A 22,591-nucleotide genomic window follows, 5' to 3' on the forward strand; every position below is an offset into this window, starting at 1 on the left:
GGACAGGGGGTATGAATCTATGAATATTCTATAGCACGAGATTCACGCTCTTTACAATAAGAGCATCGATATGCTACGCAGGACTTGGAAGCAGACATTCCAAAGTCGACGTGTACGTCAAGGGATATGTAGAGGCGCACGGGAAGCAGCTGGACTCAGTGACGCTTACCGCCGCTTCCACAGGTCTAATGAGTTCTTGGACGGTGTGATGAGACTCGGCTCGCTCCACCCATTGCTCTTCATGTCTTTCAAAAAGTCTTTGCGTACTCTGCCTCGCGTTATTTCATCAGAAGATGGTCACTGTTATAGATTCACCGACATCTTGGACACCTTAACTACGACGCCATTGAGAGACTAGCCGATGACCCGAGCTCGGGCATTGAGCCATCGCGAATAGACGCGTCGGTCGAAGTCAAATGTAGACGGCCATCTTAGGCTGAAAATACCATTTCCCGTCTGCTCTGTGAAGTTAATTCCGCAATTTGCCAGCTACCCCCGAAGTGAACAAGAGACGGGCCCAAGCTCGCTCCTTCGCTTCCCTCAGCTTTCCCTTGCCCCAACGCGATTCTGCCTGCCGGACCTCGCTTTACCCTACCCAAGCTTCCCTCCCTCTTCGAATCAAGCACCGCTCCCACCAAGGTCACGACTGGACCTCAGCGGGATAAAAGTAGCGTCAAGCGTGGCAAAATGCTGCACCCCGCGCCGAATTCTCGCGACCGCAAGACACTGTCTTTGATGACGCCGAAAGCGTTATGCTGGATCCTGACCGCACCCCAGCAGACAAGCGCTTCGCGGCGCTTGCAGATACGCCCCAGGATGTCGCCACCGAGCGGTCCCTACCGATGTGGATCCCTGCTAGGAAAATCATCGCCTTCTCGGATACGGAGATTATGACTTTGATGGGCCCTACGCCCCAAACGACGACGTGGACGTCCTACCTCGAACATCTTCGGGACTTCAAGACCATCCGAAACGCTGGTATCAGTTTTCAGTGTGACGACCGTAATATCTGTACGAAATTGGGCGGGGGGGGGAGAACCTGTGACTGTTTGTGGTCGCAAGCTCAAAGTTCAACCGTATTCTAAGTACTATCATTGGTACTACGTGGATCTTCAACGTCTGCCGGACGACGCAACGAATGGACTCATCTACGACTGGTTTGCCAACAAGGGACAGACCCCGGTGTACATCACGCCGGCTCATGTTGTAGGCGGTCTCCGCTCGCGCAGTCGACGAGTCTACTTTAACCAAAAGCTGCCCCTGACATCCGTCATGCTGGACAAACGCACCCCGCTCCGCCAGATCCAGATCACGGGTCAAGGTTACTCGGTGGTGCATCATCAAAACCGCGCTTACAATAGCGTCATTCCACCTTTCATCAAGGAACTTCGCGAAAAAGGACGACAGGCTCGCCAGCCCAAGCCTGTACCGCCAGCCTCAGATGCGGACGACACAGGCAGTGTCCCGCCGGCGTTTGACAACGCCAGCGATACCAGCGAAGGTGCCGCGATGGTTGACGACCCCGACTCAGAGGGTGAGCCGCATAGTGGATATCAATCTGGTGGGGAGTCCTCTTAACGCAGTACCATTCCGTCCGCTGTCGTGGCTCGACCCAAATCGGTCTGGCTCCACGAAACCGTACCAACATTTCCGGCTGGCTCTATTCAGGCCACCGACTTCACGCCTGCTCGTATTAAACGGGGGAAGAACATGGTATTTGGTTCTATTGCTGACCCGAAGGTCGACCTTCAACGCCTTCGTCCCTCTCAGCAGGAATACCCGAAGATCGCGTCAGTTAATTCGTACGAGGGGCTGAGTGAAGGTGCGGAAGGACCTATTCCGCAAGACCAAGATCTCATTCTCTGGGACAAGTCGAACGACCCGCCATAGTCCGTAGCTGCCTACGTGGGGCTATCAGAAGTGACTGAGAGCGTGCTCAATGTGGCAGTTTATCAAGGCAATGTTGAATAATTCCTACTTCAGAACTCTCCGCCGTTATTGCGGACTTTCTGGGATCGTTCATCTCCGCGACGGACCCGGATACTCTGCTGTCTACGGCGTAAGCCCAGCCTAGTCTTCACCGCGTCCTGTTAGACTCCAAGGCGGTGAGCAGCTTCCACCACCTCCGTTCCAAAGCCTTTGGACACGCCGTTCTTTGAGCGTTGCCCTCTCAAGACTATCTGTCGTAAGATGAAGGCAGCTTGTTTGGCCTACTCTCCACGCTTTACCCCAACCAGTATGACTTCGATTTCCAGACCATATTAGGGCAACTGTTTTCAGACCAGTCCCAGCTCTGGCTCAAGTCGCGGCTGGCTGAAGCTGACCTGGCTCTGCAGATTAATGCACCCAGTATCTACGTGGATTCCCTCAAGCTGAGTGCGGTGACAGGGAAGGCAGCATCGGCACTGCCTCACCCTCTGTGGCTTCTCTGGGATGACTCGACCCTTGCCAACGTAACAATGTCGCCCTTGATGGACCGCATTATGGCTGGGCCTCTCCCAACTGACCTTCGCTCCACGATTGAGTACCTTCGCGAACGGGCCGCCTCGGTTGTCACCTCTCTTCCCACTCGCCTCTAATATGCAGGGGGCCCTGAGAGGGTTCTCTCTCAACACGAATGTTTTACGTAATGTCCCGCAGCGTACCCTGAACTTCTTCTCGAATAATTTCCCTTTCGTGGGAATTCAAGAGACCAAGTTTACGGGTATCAAAAGCTTTAAAAGAGCAAAACACCACTGGAGCACAGCCTCGCGGCTAAACTCCAGCTTCTGGTCCCAAGATAACATGACCACCTATACGGGGCAGGCCGGTGTGAGCTTACTACTTACGCCACCCTGTCCCGTCCAAATGACAGCTCTTCGGACCTGATGCCTCGGTACTTGCAGGTGCGCAGCACCCTGGACTCCGTCGCGACTTACATACACGTGGTCTACGCCCCAGTTCAGCCAAGCCAGCGGGCTAAGTTTTACGATACCCTCCCCCGCACCTTTGAAGACGACCCCCACCACATTGTGTTAGGGGATCTGAATACCGTCCTTTCCAGTCAGCTTGACCAAGCTCGACAAGGCGACAGAAATCGTGTCCAAGGACGCGACGCTCTGCTAGAATTGATGAGCGAATTACACTTGGTCGACGCTTGGCGCCTTCAACACCCAGAGCTTCAGGTGTTTATTAGTCCAAACAGCAGTTCTCGGATTGACTACGTGTTCGTTAGCTCCAGGCGCTTCTACTTTGCCGCCCAAGACGTTCGACACGACTTTCGTGGGGTGGCAGGCCGAGGTGACCACGCTGGAATCTTGTTTCGGCTAGGCTCATCCTTCTTCAAACCTCACACGCGTGCCCCTTGGAAGTGCCCGCCCTGGGTCATCCAGCTACCCGAACCCCAAGAACACCTGCTGAACGCACTGAGCGAGCTGGCAGCCTCCTTCCGGGCCCCCAGCTGGGAGTCTTACATCCCCGGTTGCCTCTTGGATAAGCACAATTGGAGAGACTCAATATTTCTCCGCGAGCGCTTCCTTTCCAAGAAAACCGTGCGTCATCGGGTACTTGCAATTCTTCACCTACGTGTGAACGAGCTCCACTACTCGCAAGCCACAGAACCAGCTGAAGCTTACTCTGAACACATCGCCGCTGCCAAAGCTGCCAAACTGGAAGAACAAGTCTACTACGCGTCCAAGCAAAAATTCGCCTCAGACTTGGATAGCTCTGTGCGCTGCTCCAAAACCTTCTTCCGGCCGCTCCAAGTACTCCACAAAACGCCTATCCCCTGTGGACTCGGATGAAGAGCTAGACTCAACCTGCACGGCCTTCTCTTCGTACTGGACTGGTATTTACTGCTCGCCTTCGCAAGAATTTGGACACCACTAGCCCAAATGGGACCGCATCAAGCTCTCCCAGATACTCCAAAATACCCGGACACGCCTAAAGCCGGAAGATCAGGCTTACTTGGACAGCCCCTTCACGGCGAATAAGTTCTACTGGGAATTAACCCATACTGTCACTAGAAAGGCCCCCGGGCCAGATGGCTTACCAGTTGAGTATCAAAAGGTTGAATTGCCTCTCTGGAGCCGTATACTTGAGGTCATGTACGCTGCTCAGCTTCAGCGTGGGAGAATTACCAAGTTTCAATGGCGTGCTCAAGTATCGCTATTGTACAAGAAAGGCGATCGCAATCTCCCCAGTAACTACCGGCCAATCTCGCTCTTCCATGTCGATGCCAAGTTGGGGCCTAAAATCCTGGCTTACCGGCTAGGCTCGGCTCTGGAAGCCCTTCTTCACTCGGGCCAGTATGGGTTTGTGCCCGGACGCGATATCCGCCACGCTCATCTGCGGTTCCAAGCGCTATCTCAGCTGTTCGCTGGTGACCACTCACCGGCCGGTGCAGTTCTACTTGATTTCGCGAAGGCCTCCGACAGTGTCGTGTGGGACGCACTGGACATGGTCTTGATACATTTCGGGTTCAGTGATTCCTTCAGACGCTGGATCAGAGTCCTGTTCCCTGGAACTCTGGTCTCACTCATGTTTAATGGCCGTCCTTTGGACCCCTTTTAGCTAGGTGCCGGTGTCCGCCAAGGTGATTTTGTCTTGCCAGCACGATTCGTGCTTTTTATTGAGCCCCTGCTCAATTACCTTCGAGTCAGCCTTCGTGATGTCGGACTACGCAGTGGGTCTACTACACACTCAGTGATTAGCTTCGCTGATGCCTGTACTGGCCTTCGGTTTGATCTCAACCATACCAAGTTCTTCCTCGCTTTGGTAGACGACTTCTGCGTGACTTTCGGCATGAGCTTGAACAAGGATAAAACTGTGGTTCTTCCCTTTCAACCGTGGACAGCTGAGACTGAGCCTTAGCGCCAAGCCTTAGTCGATCTGGGGGTGATTGTATTCGGGAACACAGGACGCACCAAGTTACTCGGAATCTTCTAAGGTCCAAACCTCAGCGACGCCGACAGACTACAACTTTTGCTCTCCGAGATGGAGACCAGGTGTTTACTTTGCCTGCACCGAGCCCGAACCTTGAGAGGGCAAGTGGGGATACTGCAGCAGATCATTCTGCCTGTTCTGTGGTACACAGCCAGTGTCTGCCATATCCCTCAGACCAGATTCCAAGACCAGCTTCTCCAGCTAATATCACGCTTCCGCTGCCGATTCAGGTCTTCCAACGCTCTGCCCAGAGCATGGTGGTTCCCTCCTCCACACAAAGGCGGATTAGGCATTACGCCCATTTCCGACATGATTAAGAGTCTGCAGCTGCACATGCTTTGCAAGGTGATTCTTGCTGGGAGAATCCGTCTAGCAACGGTCATTCCTTCTTGGGCGGACCTGGTTATTCGCCTCTTTGACCAAGCTGTAGCCCCTTGGGGAAAAGACTCGATTTCCGGTACGCGCCTGTGGCTACCAGTCCGGACTGCGTGATCTCCTGTAGGTCTCCCCGCTGGACCGCTCTCGGGGCCTACTGGCACTTCGTGCTCTTGGATATCGCCTACCGCTACCGAGGTAGTACCCGGCTGGAACGTCTCGTCCACTGGGGTTAATCTCCATGCTGGCAGAACAAGGTATCATTCGACCCTGGAGCTTTTCCCTGTGACGGCCGAGACGCTATCGCAATATCTTAGCCAATTCATCACGGGGAGGATTTCCAGTGTGCGCTTCTGCGCCAGCTTTCTGGATAAGACAGGTCGCCTATTGGGTTCGCTCACGGCATCCCCAGTTGGCCCTAGCCAGACGTTGTGATACTACGCTGCGTCTCATGCGTGGGTGTTTGACACCTACGGAGTGGTGGAACTTAGCGTAGCTCGTATCCGGAACACTCTAGCCAAAGCCCCAACCCCCGATCTCCCTCTTTTTCGCCTAGGTGTCGAAAGAGGGCCTCCGCAATCGATGTGGATACGCGACATCCAGATGCGGAAGCACGCCCTGCCCGTCTATTCGGTCCTTCTGTATCGGCTTCAACACAACGCCCTCTTCTTCGGCTACCGGCTTCAGCATTTTCACGAAGCACAGCGCTTGTGCCACCATGGATGTGGTGTGCTGGAGCCCGCGCCCCACCTTCTTTGGTACTGCGCCTTTGCCGTGCACGTGTGGAGCGACTGGCTTCCCACGTTCCATCGCTTCTTCACATCTCCACTAGAGTGGGAATCACTCCTCTGGTTCAAGATTACGCCTACGCCTTCAGCCAAGACCCAGTACGGCTACAGCCTCTTTGGGATCCTCCACATCGTACGGGCTGTGGTTATGCGGTGTTTGTGGATGCACCGGGACGATATCCACTTTCACGACCTCTTCGCTAACCTGATCGACGTTCAAGCTCGGATCAAGGCTGTCATCTCACTCCATGTTGAACGCTACTATCGGGACCTTCTACTCAAGCCCCTGCGCCACTCCGAGTATCAGCGCCGACATCTGCAAAGACTCGTAACAACCCTTGGGATCTCAGCTATAATCCCACCGCCAGCTGGCGCTGACGAACCCCGACTGGAATACTGCGGCGAGTAGCAAGAGACGCAACCCACGGCGTTCAACGATAAGAATCAAATCACTAAGCCACGACCCATCCACCAATGTCCACCAGCACCTTTCAAGCAATCCTGATGTGACAGCGACGGAGCGGGCCCTGCCCACACACGCCTTTGTCGGTCCTCTACCAGAGTTGGAAAAACCATTGGTTGCAAAAACCGGAACGACCAAAACACCAGGTGTTTTTGGTTCTACCACAAGGTTTTTATGGTTCTTTGGTTTTATGTGAACCTGGTGTGTTTGGTTGAATGCCACTTTGAACTCAAAAGAGAAGAATAGCACTCCAGACAAACCGAGTGTATGCTTGGCTTTGCTTCTTGTGGCGGATGTAGAGCTGAGCAAGGAGGGACCACTAGTCGGAAGATCAGTCAAGCTCTTCGCTGCTGAAGTGGGGCTGAAGCTGTCATCATTCGTCGGTACGACAGCGTAAGAATGTGCAATATTTGCGGTTTGTTCATATCGTGTGACGCTATGCAAAACCTTGAAGCCTAGAAATGTGCTGGCAAGTGTACACTAGCTGCTTAATACTCAGATGGATCGTACATTCCGGCAAGGAAGTTGCCAACACGACGTCGCTCGAGACTCGGCAGTCTTATGGGAAGGAGATGACTACGACGGCGTCTACCGTCGGGTCTGGGTTGTGCACAGACGATGGTGCTGCTGGGTCTGGACTTCAGGGAGGTGCTGCGAGAGTACTCGGTGCATATCTTCACTGAGCCTGTGCTCAAGCGGATTCTGTCGGATAGCTACATGCAGCTCGCAGCGTGCATGTTGGTGATTCTGACGTTTTCGTGAGCAACGTGCCTGCCATTATTGGCGATATCTTTGGGTTCGAGGGTACTAGTGGCTCGTGGTGGGTGCCGTCGCAGTGAACGGCTCGTTCTGAGGTGAAATCGGTAAGAACTTCTTGCCGACGGAAAGACAGGCTGCACCACAGGAAGGCTGAATTTGATGAGATCTTGCTCGAGATCCGACATGTGCGCCATCACTTCGATCGCCTTGGAACTGGTGGACTCAAGAAGCGTTGGCAAGTTGGACGAGAAGCTGACGGGTGTTTATTGTGTATAGAACGACGTACGTCAAGACATATGTTCTAAACATCAGTATAAGACTAACGTGTACGAGATGAAAAAACAAATATCTGAGCAAAGCTGATCGTGGCTATATCGAAGCATGTCTTGCCACCTTAATCTGCTTTTACCGCTGACGTCGAAGTGGCTGCGGACTTGCGAAGTGCCAAACTGTATCATAAAATTCAAAATTGCTATGAGCTATGTGATAACACGCAGATAGCGGTTTGAACATACCTGGTTGAGTCGACGGTGAATCCGGTGTCTTCGACAGCTCCACCAAGGTAACCTTTTGACCTCGCAGCACAAATAATTTCTTTTCTTGAGGAAAGCGTCTGTCGTTGTGATTCGGAAAAGGTCGTCTTTCTGGGTCTGGGATCGGCGCGGAAGACAGTACTTTAATCACCTTTAATACGGTGGCAAAATTGATTTCTTCGGCGAAGGAAGCTACGTCAGCAGCTTGAGGGAAGCCAGCGAAGTCTGGCGCGCTGCCCTCACGAGTAACTGGTGGATCATTGTCACCTCTAGTTCACAGAGCACTGACCTCCAGTACTCAAAAGCAGTATCCGACCCGGCGACGCTTTCTACTCCGGCATCTTCTTCGGGCTCGCAGCATTCAAAACGGTCGTCGCGATCTCGAAGTCGCGTGCGCTCCGTTGGGTCGATGAGTCGGGGAGCTTTGTCGCTCTGAGAAGCGTCACACTCGGCGTCGAATTCCCGTACCTTCCTGCGAACTAGAGCAAGCTTTCTTGCCTTTTCTGGGGACATTTTGTTCCTCTTGGCGATGTGAATCAAGGCCAATTCGCTAAAGTAACGCTCACACGTTGCTGTGTTGACAGCAATAGACATGATTCCAAATGCAAGATCTGGTAACTTGCTTCCAGGCATCTCAGAGCGCATACATTTCCAGTAAAATTGAATCGAGCTGAAGTCCGCGAACGATACCAATGTTTCTTCCTCATCCACGATCCACTTGTGCAAGTCTTCATACAGTCTAGACGCATCCTTGCCGAGATTAAAGCGCCTAAAATAGTACACCACCACGCTACACAGAGAGCCAACTGAAGTCAGCGGTGTCTTGTCCAGAAGTTTCTTGCCAGCTTGCTTGTGTGCGGTGTGCAAAACGAGTGCCATATTTTTTAAGCTGTTGCTCGCACTGGTGCCATCGTTTTTTTACTTCGCGAATAAGATTTTGGCTACTGTACCGATTCTTCGCAAACCCAGCATAGATATCAAGATAGCACAATACGACGTCTGCCATAGTTTGACGGAAGCTTTAAAGGCGCATAGGCAAGAGGACGCACGACCTCTTCAGCGTCTGCTAGCGAGGCCCACAATGTCCGATCAGCGTACACTCGTAAAGCAGCTGGATAGTCACCAGTGTCTCTGAACTTCACCTCTAGCATCTCCAACGCACTCCGAGCCCTCAGGAGCGACGCGAAGCATCCATACATGCTATTCCATCTTGTTTCGCACATCTGCTTCAAGTGTAGCTTGTAGCCGTAGGTATCTCTCATACACATTCAACTCGCCACTTGGCTGACGATGCATTCAGGGCGTTGACCGCATCCGACGCTTGGTGACTTAGGCGTAGTCGGACTTGAGTACGGCCTTCACCAGATTATTCAAATCGTGCGTAAAACAATTACGAAAGCAATGTCAGGCCAACGGATGCTCAATATTCTCCGAGCTCAACCGCACTGTCCCGCATCATCGGTAACCACAGCTTCAATTCTCCAGCCGTCCTTCTGCATGTTGAGCATCACCCCCTCCATTTTCTCGGCGATGGCGACACCATCATGCCGGGAACCGGTGGCAAAAAAGCCCGTAGACTAATACAAAGCCGAACAAAGCCAGCTGACATGTGCACGTGCGATGTTCTGCCATACGTCAGACAGAAAGCTAACACGACCATCAGTGTTGTCTTGGTACTTTCTAAGTGTTGAATTTTCATGGGGTTCACAAGCCAATGCGTATCCATCAAGAATTGGTCCACCAGATGTCTTGCGCCATGGGTGGGGATCAACACTACCACTCATTTTGTTTGCGTAACGAAGAAGACAAGCCGTTGACTGGTGCTCAATAGAAATGTCGGGCAAGTTGCTGTCTGCTTGGAATTCAAAAGGTAGACGCTCCAAAACTTTAGTATCGTTTCTTGAAATATTTCAGCATAGAATTCGTCAATCCGTTTCTGTCGTTTTGGCTTTAGCTGCTGAATTAACGCGTCGTAATCGGAGGCTAAGCGCTGCGCTGTCGCCACCCTGCCATCATCGCCTGCTTCATGATTAAATCTATTCGGATTTAAAGCGTCAGTGCTAGTGAAAGCAACAAATCTCTTACAGCGTTTTAGATGGCTCTTGAAGTTCTCGATCCTTCCTTTTTTTCTCCTCGGCTCAGGTAGACTGTACGTCGCATAAGGCTGCCTGGAGCCCTTCTTTTCTTGGTCGCAATGCTTGCAAACGTGCCACGAGCGGCCGTTCCAGCAATCAACTTCAAGATTTACAATCGCCAAGCGTTCTTCACTCGCGGGATGCCCCATACGCGGCAGGTGTTCTGTTTCTGCTCTCACGCAGAACGACAGTTTATTTGGAGAGGAGAGGGTATCTAAGACTGAGAAAAGAGAGTTCGTGCGATGAGTGCTAAAATACCATCATCAAGACCGGTATGTCTCCCTCGATACTAGTACTACTACCGACCGCTGTGCTCTTTTGTCAACTCTAAACCTGGTCTGTTCAAAAACCAGCCCTCGACCAGGTGGTCCATGGTCGAACTGGTTTTTTGACTGGATTGAACCATGGTTTTTGCTAAACCAGTAAAACCAAAAACCAAAATCCAGCCAACACTGCCTCTACTGCTGGTTTCAGTACTGAAGAAATCGCACTTTGTCAAAGAAGTAAGGTACAGCTGCGCCCCATCTGAGAAATATAAGACTGAAAGCCCTTCTCAATTGTCGGCCCCAGATTTGTATATTAAACATTGGTATACACCGACTATACGAGCTGGTAAACCTGGGAAACGTCCGGTCAAGGAGGTACTCGAACCCATCAGTATCCAACATGGATACATCAGACATTTCCACTACATGTACACCAAAAGCACGTGTTATTTTCTCGGCACCCACCCTACCCATCTGACCCGGTACCTGCATCTCGATTGGTAGTAAGGTTTACACGTCGAGTCATGACTGTGACTCGTCGCAAGTACTGTATGCCCTCACTTGCCTTCAGCTTGCCTCCAAGGCCCTTCAGCACCCACCCCGTCGATGACTTCCCCACACCTACATTTTATGTGCACTTGAAATTTAGTTCGACAAGATCAAGTAGCTAGGCATTTTGCTGGATAACAAGTGTAATGCAATTTGTTTCTCTGTGAAGTTAAGCAGCCTCAAGCTCGTGTAATACTCGGGTGGGTGACCACCGGAAAAGTCCGGGTGATGTTTACCTTTTAGCCTGTTTTGAGCTGTTTAACGACTTTTCCTGTGTTTGCAAACCCAAGATATGGTGTCTGGCACGATGCATTTCCTTTCGTCACCTTCTTCCGCTCACTTTGCTTTTGCCACAAGCCAGCGCAGTTGTCTTTGCATAAAAAAGCGTCGTGAACAGGAGCGCAAATACGGCATGGAGTCGTCGGCGTCACTTTTCACATCATCGAAATCTTGGGCTCACCCACTTACAATTACTCCGCCATGCTGAACTGGGAGGACACAAGTGACATTCCAAAGCAAGACTACATCCCACAACAGTCGGCGCGCGAGGTCTTTTGCGAAGCGCAAATCGATTGCAGATATAACAATTTTAGGCATGCCTTTCCGTTATCAGCTCTACGCCTATTTTTATGCGCCAACCATGCTCGCTCTAGGCCATAAAACCGAGCGACATTTCATCTGCAAAGCACAATACATCTAATTTTTTATCTAGGTCGCGATAACTACATATGTGATGGGACCTATGCGGACAGTCTCAAAAGGAGGCACACGGTACGTCCTTACGCTGGTGCAATACCACTCAAGATACGTGGTAGTGCACTTCCTGAAGAAGAACAGCGACGTGATCACAATATTGATCAAGTTTAAAACCCTTTTCGAGAACCGGTGAAGAGGAGGATTGTAGTGTCTCCAGTTTGACTTCCGCCGTAGAGCCCGCAACCCTCGTTCTGTTGCTAATCCGCAGGCGCAGCGTATTCGTATCGTGCCGAGGCCATCGCGGGTCTCACCGTCGACACGTAGATAGCGGCCCTTGCACCATCTCGCTCCGCAGCACCGCTTCGCCATTGCTCCAACATAGCATCCGCTCTCTTAGTCCAGTGATATGTAACGGGGTTACCGTGCTCCTTCTGTGATTAATGACAGCTATATTCTTGAAGTGAAAGCTGCCTTTCGCTAAACAAAATCCACACCTACAGTAAATGGATCATGTCTAATCTTGCACTTTGTACGTTGTCAGCAAGCACATAAGCTACAACAGTACAACATTTATAGTGCAATGAATGCATGAGCGTCAGCAAATGACATAAGGAATACGATACACGCAAGTGGTACATGTAGCCACTTGGTTATGTGGTGTAGGGATTTACCAAAATATGCAGCGAGCCCCTAGCACACATCAATTCGCCTTCCATGAGGGTCGGCAAACGTTGAGGCGTAGTGGAAGAAGCTAAGTAAGACCCAGCACCCTCAGCCGACGCTTCCTTTCTTATTGTCTACGCTAGTAGTCAGAACACACAAACGTAACATGCACGGGTTTTGCCTGTACGTCTACCCCCTCTCTTTTTTTTTTTCAACACTCCGTGGCACCAACAGCGGAAAGCTGCCTAGTCTTCTTGACTATTTAACGGGGTACCCGAGAATAACTCAGGCTGCAAGTTATCTGCGGTATACAATCAATACCGATATCTCTAATATCAGGAATCCAGTAACCGATTTTTCCTCAAATAGGGAACAAAACGAAACATAAACCCTCTACTGGTCTCTTGATCGGATCGGAAACGAACGCTAACTTCAGGAAGGTCGATGTTCGCTGGTAGGCATATCCTGCAGGGCCACTAAGTGTAAAGTACCTACCTCGACGCTTAACACTTGTGTGCTCCAGAGAAAATTCTGCTCTGTTGTTGTTAAGTCCGGTTGGCGTTTACTCTCTTCTAATCATTCGTACCCTTATCTTCTATTTACAAACATCAAGTAAAATCAGTCCGGACCTTACCGTGCGTTCTTTTTGTATTATATAGACCAGTCGCTGCTTCGGGATGGTGTGGTTCACACCCGTGACGCCGCGTCGTCATTGCAACCGTCGCCGTCGACGCCAATAGGTCAAAAATGCCGTGATTAATCCTTGGGACAGTCTGGCGATGGTTCGTGACTCAATCCCTTTCTCCCAGCGATTCACTAAATCACCACTGCCCCTGGCAATACTCGATCAACGGCACTTAGTGGACGCCTTGCACTTCGCAACTTGTCTCTCATGAGTGGCTTCGTACGCTGCACTGTCACCCGGGTGCTCAACCTCACTCTCTTTCTTCTGGTCCTCCCCCTGTCGCTCCCTGCGATGCTGCTGGATCTCTCGTTTATACGTCGACAGTTCACGCGGTTTTGTCGGCTGTCGTTCGCCACGCTTTCACACCCCAGACTGCTATTACAGCATAAGCTAGGCCGCCCTTCGAGATATCGTCGGCGTCATCGCTAAAGCCGTATTCAGCCAAAGTCTGAATGTGTCTGCGTCGCAACTTCCACATTAACAAAAGTCTTGGTACAAGCGATGGCTCGGCGTCCCTCTCCGATGCCCGACAATTTCTGGATCGATCTGACTGCGTCCGTACGGTGGACGAAGTCTACTTGGTCATCGCTACCGGACCGTCGACCAACGATACCCCGGATGCATCCGGAGACGCTCCCGCTTCAGCGAGTGGTCGGACGATTTTTTGGCTGACACTTCAGTCCGCCAGCGTTGCTAACGCAAGCTCCTCTCGGCTTTCTCAAAGTGAGCTACGCTCCATTCTACTCATCGTCTCGTTACGCATCTTCGCTCGCCGTTCGTTCTCCGTCGCTTGGTATTCCTCCGCCATTGCCACCGCAATTTCTTGTCGTCGATTGGCTTCTCCCCTCCAAGCCAGAGCGCCAGACTGCCTTTCTAAACCTCGTTGCATCGACGAAGTCGTAGCTTTCAGCGTCGACTGCCTCTTATTGTTTCATAGGTGTCAGGGTTGGTTGGTCCATCAACACCCAAATACTTACATGTTCCAGCGCTAAAGTCAACTCCAGATACTTCCCATTTTCAACTTCCGAGTAGGCGAATGGTCAAGCGTTAATATTGTGGCAAGCGCTCAGGATAAATGCTTCGACACCTTCGTGATTCTGGCGGTACTCCACGAATTTATTGTACTCATATAGAACGCCGTTCAGTCGGCCAGCCATAGCAGTAAAACGCTTCTCTTTGAGAAGTATCCCCTTGGATAGCTGATTTAACGATGCTCGATCATACTCAACGATCTCTGCCATCGTGTTTGGCAAATCTCCATCGGAAATTAGCGCAGCGACGCCTGAGTGAGGTGTTGTAAAGTTATGCTCTTGATTTACTCACGATTTCACAATCCATCGCCCGAGCAAATTGGGCATCAAAAAGCGAATTTTCATCCTTGCGTATCAGTGTGACTAAACCGAACTATTTCAATTCCGTTTGCAAATCCCAGGGGGTGGGGGGGGGGGCACAACAGGAATAAAATGAGTTCTGGTTACTTGACGCGTTGTCGCTCTGCTTCACAATTCGATTGATATGCGGTAAATCGCGCTTGATATCAATCAACACGGCTTTAACCAATGCTGCCACTGCTTCCTTTTATTGTCGATAATTTAGCCCAGATATGTAATTGTAGTTGACTTTTGTTTCTGAGATTTCACTAGATGAGTTGGAATTAGAACTAGAAGCAGACCAAACGTGAGCCATTGTTCCATGCTAAGTCTTTCCACGCTTACCATAATGTTCCACTACTGTTTTTACGGTAGTAGAATGGGTCAATTTTTATCGTAAAGTCGATAGTAAGAGATCCGTTATTTAGCGCACCACCTTGTGCTGCTCGCGCACTCATGTTGTCCAGAATTTTTGAAAGCGAGTGATGCTGGTGTACCAAGCAAAGTCGATGACCAATGAATAGCTCATTCTTTTCGAAGCAAATGTGAAATACTGAAATCACACGTGCGTCAGCATCCTCTCTGTACTTCACCTTCTCAGCGATGTGATTTAGGAGTGCGTGCGTACCCAAACTAGGTCAACAACACACCGTTTTTTGTGTTTCTCGTGCTTATGGGGTGATGGTAATCTAAAGTTGGCTTCGTGTCGTGGGCAGCTGTCAACAGTTGAAACGGCTTGATCTTCTCAGAAACTCGGTGCTGATTCGAAACTCCCGTATTTTAACAATTCCAGAGAATATTTAAGCAACGAGTCAGTTCCGCATTTTCATTAAGAGTCAAATCGGAGATAATTCGTTTCAATATGTGCATGCTAATAATAGTCCGGAAACATAATCAACAGCAGTTCGCAAGTCGGTTTTTCATGGGTTACAGCACGACACAGCCTGTAAAACGTTCGTCGAGATATCTGAGAGAAGTCGAATCGCTCGTAGTAGTGATCGTACATGATGCTGATTGTTTTTTTTTTCAAAATAACTGGTACAATGTGATATCTGCCGTTAAGAACAGCTCGTTTTTGATAGAGCTCACGGGTCTTGGGCAACGTTAGGCTTGTACGGAGCTGAAGGGAAGAGGCAGCACTAGGGAAGAAGACCGAAGCGAAAACACTTGAGGGGAATAAGGAAGATTCCGAAGTGATTGTTTGATCTGAGCTTACACTGTCCTCACTACCTAAATAATCCGATCATTTGGTGAATCCCATCACCAACCCTCTGCACTCGCTACTCCTCTAATCGTCGGGGGATAGTGCTGGACCGGTTTGGGCTACCGGTTTATGGGTACTTTCTGTCTGAAACCGGTACACCTCAATAGTTTTGTACTCCAAGAAAGATTTGCTACATTTGCGTGAGATCGTATCGCACGATCAACGACTGTTCGGTTAAATCGTGCACGAGACCATCATTTCTTGTCAAACCCTCCTTTAAGCAGTTTATCCAAATCTTGGATGCCGGATCTGTAGGCATCTTTGCCAAGAAGAAATCGCGGATAAGGTTAGTGATGGGGACGTAAACAGTGTTAACGTCAAGTTTTCGAGGTTCCCGTTCCCGTCCAAAAGTTCGCGTTAGTGTTTTCTGTGACGTAAAGTTGGCATCCAAAAAGAATTCATTGATATAGGTTTAATTATGTTTTGCAGGATCAACGGTACTCGTGTGTCGCAGCTACCTTGTGATCGTGCTGCAATTCTGATGACCCTGTCGTCACCGGCAGGCGGCATATAAGACAATGGGCATGCGGAACTTCCGTGACGATAAACGTCTTTTCCATGCTAAACAGCCGGATAGCACGTGGCCATACACAGGCTGTGTAACACAGCTCGACCAGCAAGGGCAAGAACCGCGACATCACGAGTCAGCCGTTCCTGCCAGCTACCTGAAGAACAATCACACCGTGACCACGAAACCTGGGTCGACGGAAGAATGCCCAGCACTGACTTCCCCACGTGGGTCCTACATTCTTGCCAAGCTGAAAAGTTTACTGACAGATGGCACGGTCAAGACTCTGGGTACGGAGTACAGCGTAACGGAGCGTACGTCCGCTTTCGACTCCTACTCATTCGCCTTCCAGACACAAAGTACATCGACCTGCTCTATAATTTGTTACAGACGCACAGCTCATCAGTGTGCGTGTTCATTGCGCGGTAAGCCAGCGGATGCAACGGTGTGGATAAGCGCACGGGGGTTAAGGTCTTCCTAAACGGCTTCACCAAGACCGCACGGCTAACCAAGACTTCAAAGTTTGGCTACTGCGTGTCCACGAAACCTGATAGCATCACCTAGTACGTTCTGGACTCGTGTGAGACCTTGGGCGATGAGGAACTCGACAACTGATCGGCAAGAAGCTGTCCGATGCTTCTAGTGCCTGAACATGTCTGCTATCGACCCTGTGGGCTGTATAGTGTGCAGAGCGCGAAAGATGCGGAAGCTCGTGTATCAACATCTAAATTAACGGGAGTGGGTCAAAACGTGAAATTGCTACGAGTTGAAGTGGCCCAGCATACACATTGTCACCTGTAGACTCTTATCGCTATTATTCACAAGCGTCGAACGGCACAAATCGGCAAAATTGCTAAACGTGATGTTGTGTTGTGCTGTTTCGCAGTCTATAAACCTTCAATTAGATTCCGCCTCATTTGATCCCTCCACCACCGAGTTGCTATAAAGAAAAATCAGATCTCTGACGTTGGAGCTCGTTAGCCTGTTTCGCCGAGCTGTGATAACATTACCTGTCCACGAAAAGATGCGCTCCGATGACACTGAAGTTGCAACAATGCCGAAGAACTTCCTGGCAACTGGTGCCAGGAGCGGATAATCGCCGTAACTCTGTCGCCACCACACTAGCTGTTTTCCAGCTTTTTCTTGGTTTTTTGTTTCTTTTCCGCCTTCTTCTTTTCCTTTTGGACCAATGCCATCTTATGCGCATTTTCAAGACATTCATTAACCTCAGCGTTCATCTGTTGTCACACCGATAATGCCTCATGTGTGCGAGGCTCTGCTGAACTTCGATTCCCTCCAAGTCGTTCGTTCATAAACTTTTCTTCTTCGTCGCTCTCCTCATCCAGGCTCGTACTGGAGTCCACGTCGTCAATATCGACCCCTGTCGAGCGCATCGCCTTACTCACCAGAAACGTTTTCCCTTCTGCCATTTCGTCTGCGCTAAACGGATCTCCATGTGCAAACTGCGGATCCAGCAAGCAGCAGTACTTCACGTCGTTTGGTAGCTGACGGAATCGCTTTAGGAGCAGAAACAGAAAGAGACGGCGAGCGAGATGCATTTTCTTCAGGACTGCCTTATAGTAAAGCTCGCCCTCATGAGCTTGGGAAACCTTGGCGAACACCATCTTGTTGGTCAGTCGCTTTTCAATTAATTGCACACACGGAAGAACCAGCGTTATCGTTGGGTAGGTTTTTCCTGATAGCACCTTCGTTACCAGCTCGAAGATCACGAGAAGCCTGTCGAGACACCGCAGGTAGAACCACATATCTCCTGTAGGTCGAGTAATTTTTGCATCACTAAATTCCTCCCTCCCTTTCGCTGTTATTAAGAACTTGAGAAAAGTTTGAATTGTTGGACGAAGTTCGGGAAGACGGCAAATCATATGGCGAGTACTATTCCAGCGTGTGGCCACATCTGAAATCACAGTAAGAGGAGCCGGTACATCCTGTAGTGATTTCAATTTGTCTTTTTCCTTGGAGCTTTTGTTGAAGTAGTGAACAATCTTGCAAAAGCTTAATACATGCTTTCTTGTGGCGGCTACAGCTTGGCTCATATCGTCCAGCGCCTGAGAAGTAGCACGCACACTAAGACAGCCGTTAACGAGACCTTCATCCAAAGAATCATCGGCTTCTACTATCACCGGCTCTGGATGCAGTGCTTCAAATGTAGCAGCATTACCCACCGCTTCTTCTGACGAAGCTAGCAGATCGCTCTCCATGAAGGCAATAACTTCCAGCTCAACATCTGGCTCCTCAACCCAATACTTTGCATTCTCATCTAGCTCAGCAAAATCATCTTCCTCATCATCGACCACATCCGTCACTTCGACACATGTTTTGGCAAGAGCCCCGATACGACCAGGTGCAACGTGTGCGCCACACACCCGACGTGCGCCACGCCCAGTCCCCCACAGGCGTTAACTACATTCGATCCATTATCACGCACAAATTTGGCAACCCGAGATAGATCAAGGCCCCGTTTGTGCACAAGCTCACAAACTTTGCTACCAATTCTATCTGTACTGTGCTTCTCTCGAAAGCTAACCACCTCCAGCGTATAACTCCGCGATTCAAAGTCAGCCGTTACAAAATGAATAGTAAGCGACATATAACTATCTATTGTACGTGTCGTCCACAAATCCGTTGTGAGCGAGTAAAACTCTGCGTGCTCAACAATTTTTTTTTTACAAGTAACCCCATATATTGAAAGTGACCCTGCATTCGCTCCGTAATTGTGCGACGGGAAGATATCTCGTAAATACAGTTGATGGTTTGAATCAAGGTCACAAAAACTCGAAGTTCCTTGTCTTCCGTGACGCTCAATGGACGCAGTCGCTTGACAATCCAATCAATAAAGGCTCTCGTTTATTCTTCTGCTGGGTCGATCCGCTTTGTTCGTTTGGTAGGGGAGAAAATCACTGCACCAGATGTCCGCTTACTTGTACCAGCAAGCGCGTTATTAACCCTTCTTGCAACCTCCTCTCGCCCTATACGGACAAGCTCTACTGGGTAATTTTGGTTCATGTGCTTTCGGACGCTAGCACTACTGCCAGCTCTAAACTTAAACGTGATTCTACATTGTAGGCAATATGCCAATTCTGCATCCGATGATGCCCACTTTGCTTTCCCAGCGGGCAACTGAGCACTTGGAGCCACGAGCATTATAAACGTTCAGTTCTCTTCCTTGTGCACGCGAGGCATCTTGAAAAGAGGAAGGGAAGGTGACGGAGAAGGCGGGGTTGACGGTGTGTTATCTTCCATGGTGGTACACCCAGCAACACAGCGTACGGATAACACTTGACGACAAATTGAAGTCGTGTTCGCCAGCGCTGTAACGTAGAAATTCTCTCATAGTAGGATGTCTTGACAGTATGTCTTGACAGTATGCTCTCGAGTCCTAGATCAGATGCGATCGACGCTGCTGAGGGGATGAGATTGGCCCAGGACGGTGGACTCGACGAAAGCACTGTTCACAATGTCGTCCAGGCTGCTGAAATTGAGTACTGAAGTCAGAAGGAGGACTCGTACGCAATACTTCTAGTGCCGGCATCAAATACTCGCGCTCGTGTCCGCCAGCCGCTGGCTTTTGTTTTTATCAAAACGAAGGGATTTGTTTAAATCACATGTTGACGTCTTGTTAACGTTAACTTCACGTAAGGGGTATATTTGACTCGACCTGTTTACGTTTGTTTACGTCCCCATCACTAGATACGGTGAACCCTTTGAGCTCGGATGGGTTCGCGAAAATAATCAACAGGGAATCACTCGCTTGGTGCGGTGCTCCAGTGATGTCCGATTAGTTGAAGACAATCCATCGGCAATCACGCGAAAATCTTCGATGTTTCTTGTGCTGGCAACGAGTAAGCGCTGTCATTTAAACCGCTCCTTGCAATTGAAAGTGCTGAGCGAAGCTCTCCCTGCTTCGTTTCCACAGAGCAATTCAGCAACAGACAGGACAATTGCTGATAAGCGGTGGACACGGTAGTCTTGGTCTTGCTCGTGATCATATAGTTCTTTCGGACGTCCGTATCAGCCCTTATTTTCACGCCCCCGATGTTTTGGATTTTTATTCACTTGTTTTAGATATAGCAACGACATACCGTAACGTGTCGCGATATGCAGGCCAGCTGGTGATTCGTGTTCAATCAGAAGTCACTTCAAAGATGCCGCTCTGCGTGGACGGCCATCTTGACGTGGTTTCCGAATTTTGTGCAAAGGCTCCGTTGGACCAGCTTGCTCGACAGCATCACAAGCGTCTTGAACATCTTTACTACCATAGAGTTCATCATCCAAAAGCCGGCGCCGAGTTCTACCGTGCTCGACTTATGTTGGTGCCGGCATAGCTGCCCATAACGCCATATTGTTCAACTGTTCATGATCGTCATCACGTCCTACAAGTATGATACTACTTACACCGTGGCTGCCACTAGGTAGTTGAATGAGCTTCCTAGAAGCACCTCCACGTCGACGACGAAGTTTTATCTCTACAGGAATACCATCACGGTCACAACAACACCGAGAACAACGTTTCCATTCGAAACAACGAGCTACTTCACAGCTGCAAAGTATATTTGGCAGTAAAAACACCGGGGTGGCGTGGTCGCATAGATAACTCGCCCTAGCAAAGCTCGATCCGGTTCCTCTGAGGTATGCCACGTTGAGTAAGCTGCAAGTCTGTCGAGCTCGTGTTCCCCCAGTTCTCTTTCCGACTTTTAAGTCACCATTTTGTGGTCCACACAACGTTTCCTGGATCATATCACCCATACCGGTATCCTGTTCCTGTCGTACAGTACCGTTGCCCTAAAAAAATTCATAAAAAGACACAACCACGCAGGTTTTTTCCTATCTAAACTTACGCACTCTTACTTCTGGCGATCAAGATCCAATTTTAAGCACAAATTTTGAATTTTAACATATCGGATCGATGTTGACATGTGTACCAAATTTCATAGCAGTAGCAGCTGTCCCCACCTGCGGCTTCTAACGGGCTTTGCGTGCAAAAATGAAAGTATCCAATTTAATCGGGACGGAGTAAGCTGTTTTATGAGGTTTTGGACGTCGGAATTTGAGCATCTCGAAGCCCTCCGACCAAAACCACCTAGCCGACCTTAAAGGTTTGATAAAAGCAAGCACGCTTTGACACGAAAGGGGGTACCTGTTATGGAGGTAATGAAAGAATATCGTGTCTATTCGGACATCAGCTTTACGACATTTAAACTTTGTATTAGTAGTCAGCCAATAGGATATGTTTATAATTTGATTGTACCCAATCAAATCCATAAAAAAATCAATGTTTCAAACTCGGACAATACGGACATATTGTGTCCGAATATATTGTGAATATTTAATATTCTTCAGTAACTTCAAATCAAATGAATATCATTAAAATATCGTAAATATTCGGACAATTATTATATATGTCAGGGTGTCACTGTGAGCCGCTTCAACCCCATCGATGTCGACGAAGGCTCTGATTCCTGGAAACTCCCAGCGAGCCCGCTTGACGGCGCTGAATGCGGTTGAACGCTTTGCGGCGTCTGAGAACATGACCATGGAGACTATGTACAAGCTGATTAATGACGATTCTACAGGAGAAGTACTCGACCTTGTGTTGTACAAGTTTGGCGTCTTTCATGTTTTTAAAGAAAACTCGAAGGGGTCGTTGTTGTCTAAAAACTCCGTGGTCAGCTACTTTGGGAACGTAAAAACCATCTTATAGAGCTTTACCCAGCTGTTGGGGCTGTGTCAGGTCGTTGTTTGCAGAAAATAGCTTCTGTACTGGACAAGTATTGCTCGAAGGGGAGTACTGAATTTACCCATCTAACGCCTCCGTGCACCAAGAAAGACCTACGTCTTTTGACTACTGCAATATTGAGTGAGGCTACCCATGATAACGACTACAAGGACGCTGCACTTATGAATTTACTTTGGTATCTCCTGGGCCGGTCTTCAGATACGATGTCTTTACTCAAAAGTCAAATAGCAGCTTACCCTGGTAGGTGCTACCTCATAATTTGTTTTTACCATTGATATTTTGCTAATTTTATTTAATTTAGCAGGAGGATGTATCTACATCAATTTTAAGCGAATGAAGTCTGCTAGCTGTCAAGGTGCTTCACTTTTTCACGACCGTGCAAACTTTGCATCTTGCCCTATTCACACAGTTGCCGTGGCCACAATAATGCAATCTACTCCAAGCGAATATTTGCTTGACCACCTCCCTCGCGAACCGGAAGACATCCATCAAATCCACCTGGGTGAGACGTCTCTAAGTGAGCTGCTCGAAGCGAAGGTTGCCTCTGGAAGAGAAGGAGATGCTGAAGACCCAGCTTGAGCAGCACCGTTAGACAGTTCCAGGAATTCACGCGTACGTTAACCGATTGCTTCGAAAGTAGAGTGCTTTTTGCACAAAAGATGGAGCCGCTTTGACGAAAAAGGCCTCGATGATATAGTCGTCCGTCGGGTTCGTCTACTTCAAGGTCTCCTCTTTGGAACTGCTCAAGAATTCTCAGATACGCTCCGCTTACGCGATGACGTGGTGGAAGTTTTCATGGCGGTTATCATCTTGCATTATCACGACATGGTTAAAATGGCTCCAAGTTCCCCTTATATTG

The 22,591-nt window shown here is 49.4% G+C and overlaps 3 protein-coding genes and 2 non-coding genes across 5 annotated transcripts; all 5 read left to right on the top strand.

Moving 5' to 3' along the window:
- The first annotated feature begins 425 nt into the window (after positions 1-425).
- PITG_33049 lies at positions 426-473 on the top strand. Its single transcript, XR_009934443.1, has one exon. It is a non-coding gene; the product is annotated as an 8S ribosomal RNA (ribosomal RNA).
- A 417-nt stretch (positions 474-890) lies between these two features.
- Positions 891-1,547, top strand: PITG_14504 (uncharacterized protein; the record flags this gene model as incomplete). The annotated part of the gene is made up of 3 exons (XM_002898914.1): positions 891-1,002; positions 1,070-1,459; positions 1,540-1,547. 3 exons carry the CDS (start codon positions 891-893, stop codon positions 1,545-1,547), a joined length of 510 nt encoding a protein of 169 aa, XP_002898960.1.
- Positions 1,548-2,190: 643 nt separating this feature from the next.
- Positions 2,191-2,579, top strand: PITG_14505 (uncharacterized protein; the record flags this gene model as incomplete). The annotated part of the gene is made up of 2 exons (XM_002898915.1): positions 2,191-2,236; positions 2,281-2,579. The coding sequence occupies 2 exons, from the start codon at positions 2,191-2,193 to the stop codon at positions 2,577-2,579; spliced, it is 345 nt and encodes a 114-aa protein (XP_002898961.1).
- An 8,371-nt stretch (positions 2,580-10,950) lies between these two features.
- On the top strand, positions 10,951-11,019 carry PITG_33050. The gene has a single exon (XR_009934444.1). It is a non-coding gene; the product is annotated as an 8S ribosomal RNA (ribosomal RNA).
- Positions 11,020-11,271: 252 nt separating this feature from the next.
- Positions 11,272-11,680, top strand: PITG_14506 (uncharacterized protein; the record flags this gene model as incomplete). Its single annotated transcript, XM_002898916.1, has 2 exons — positions 11,272-11,340; positions 11,504-11,680. 2 exons carry the CDS (start codon positions 11,272-11,274, stop codon positions 11,678-11,680), a joined length of 246 nt encoding a protein of 81 aa, XP_002898962.1.
- Between the last annotated feature and the right edge of the window lie 10,911 nt (positions 11,681-22,591).

The sequence above is a fragment of the Phytophthora infestans genome, genomic scaffold, assembly GCF_000142945.1.
Source record: "Phytophthora infestans T30-4 supercont1.34 genomic scaffold, whole genome shotgun sequence".
Taxonomy (NCBI): Eukaryota; Oomycota; class Peronosporomycetes; order Peronosporales; family Peronosporaceae; genus Phytophthora; species Phytophthora infestans.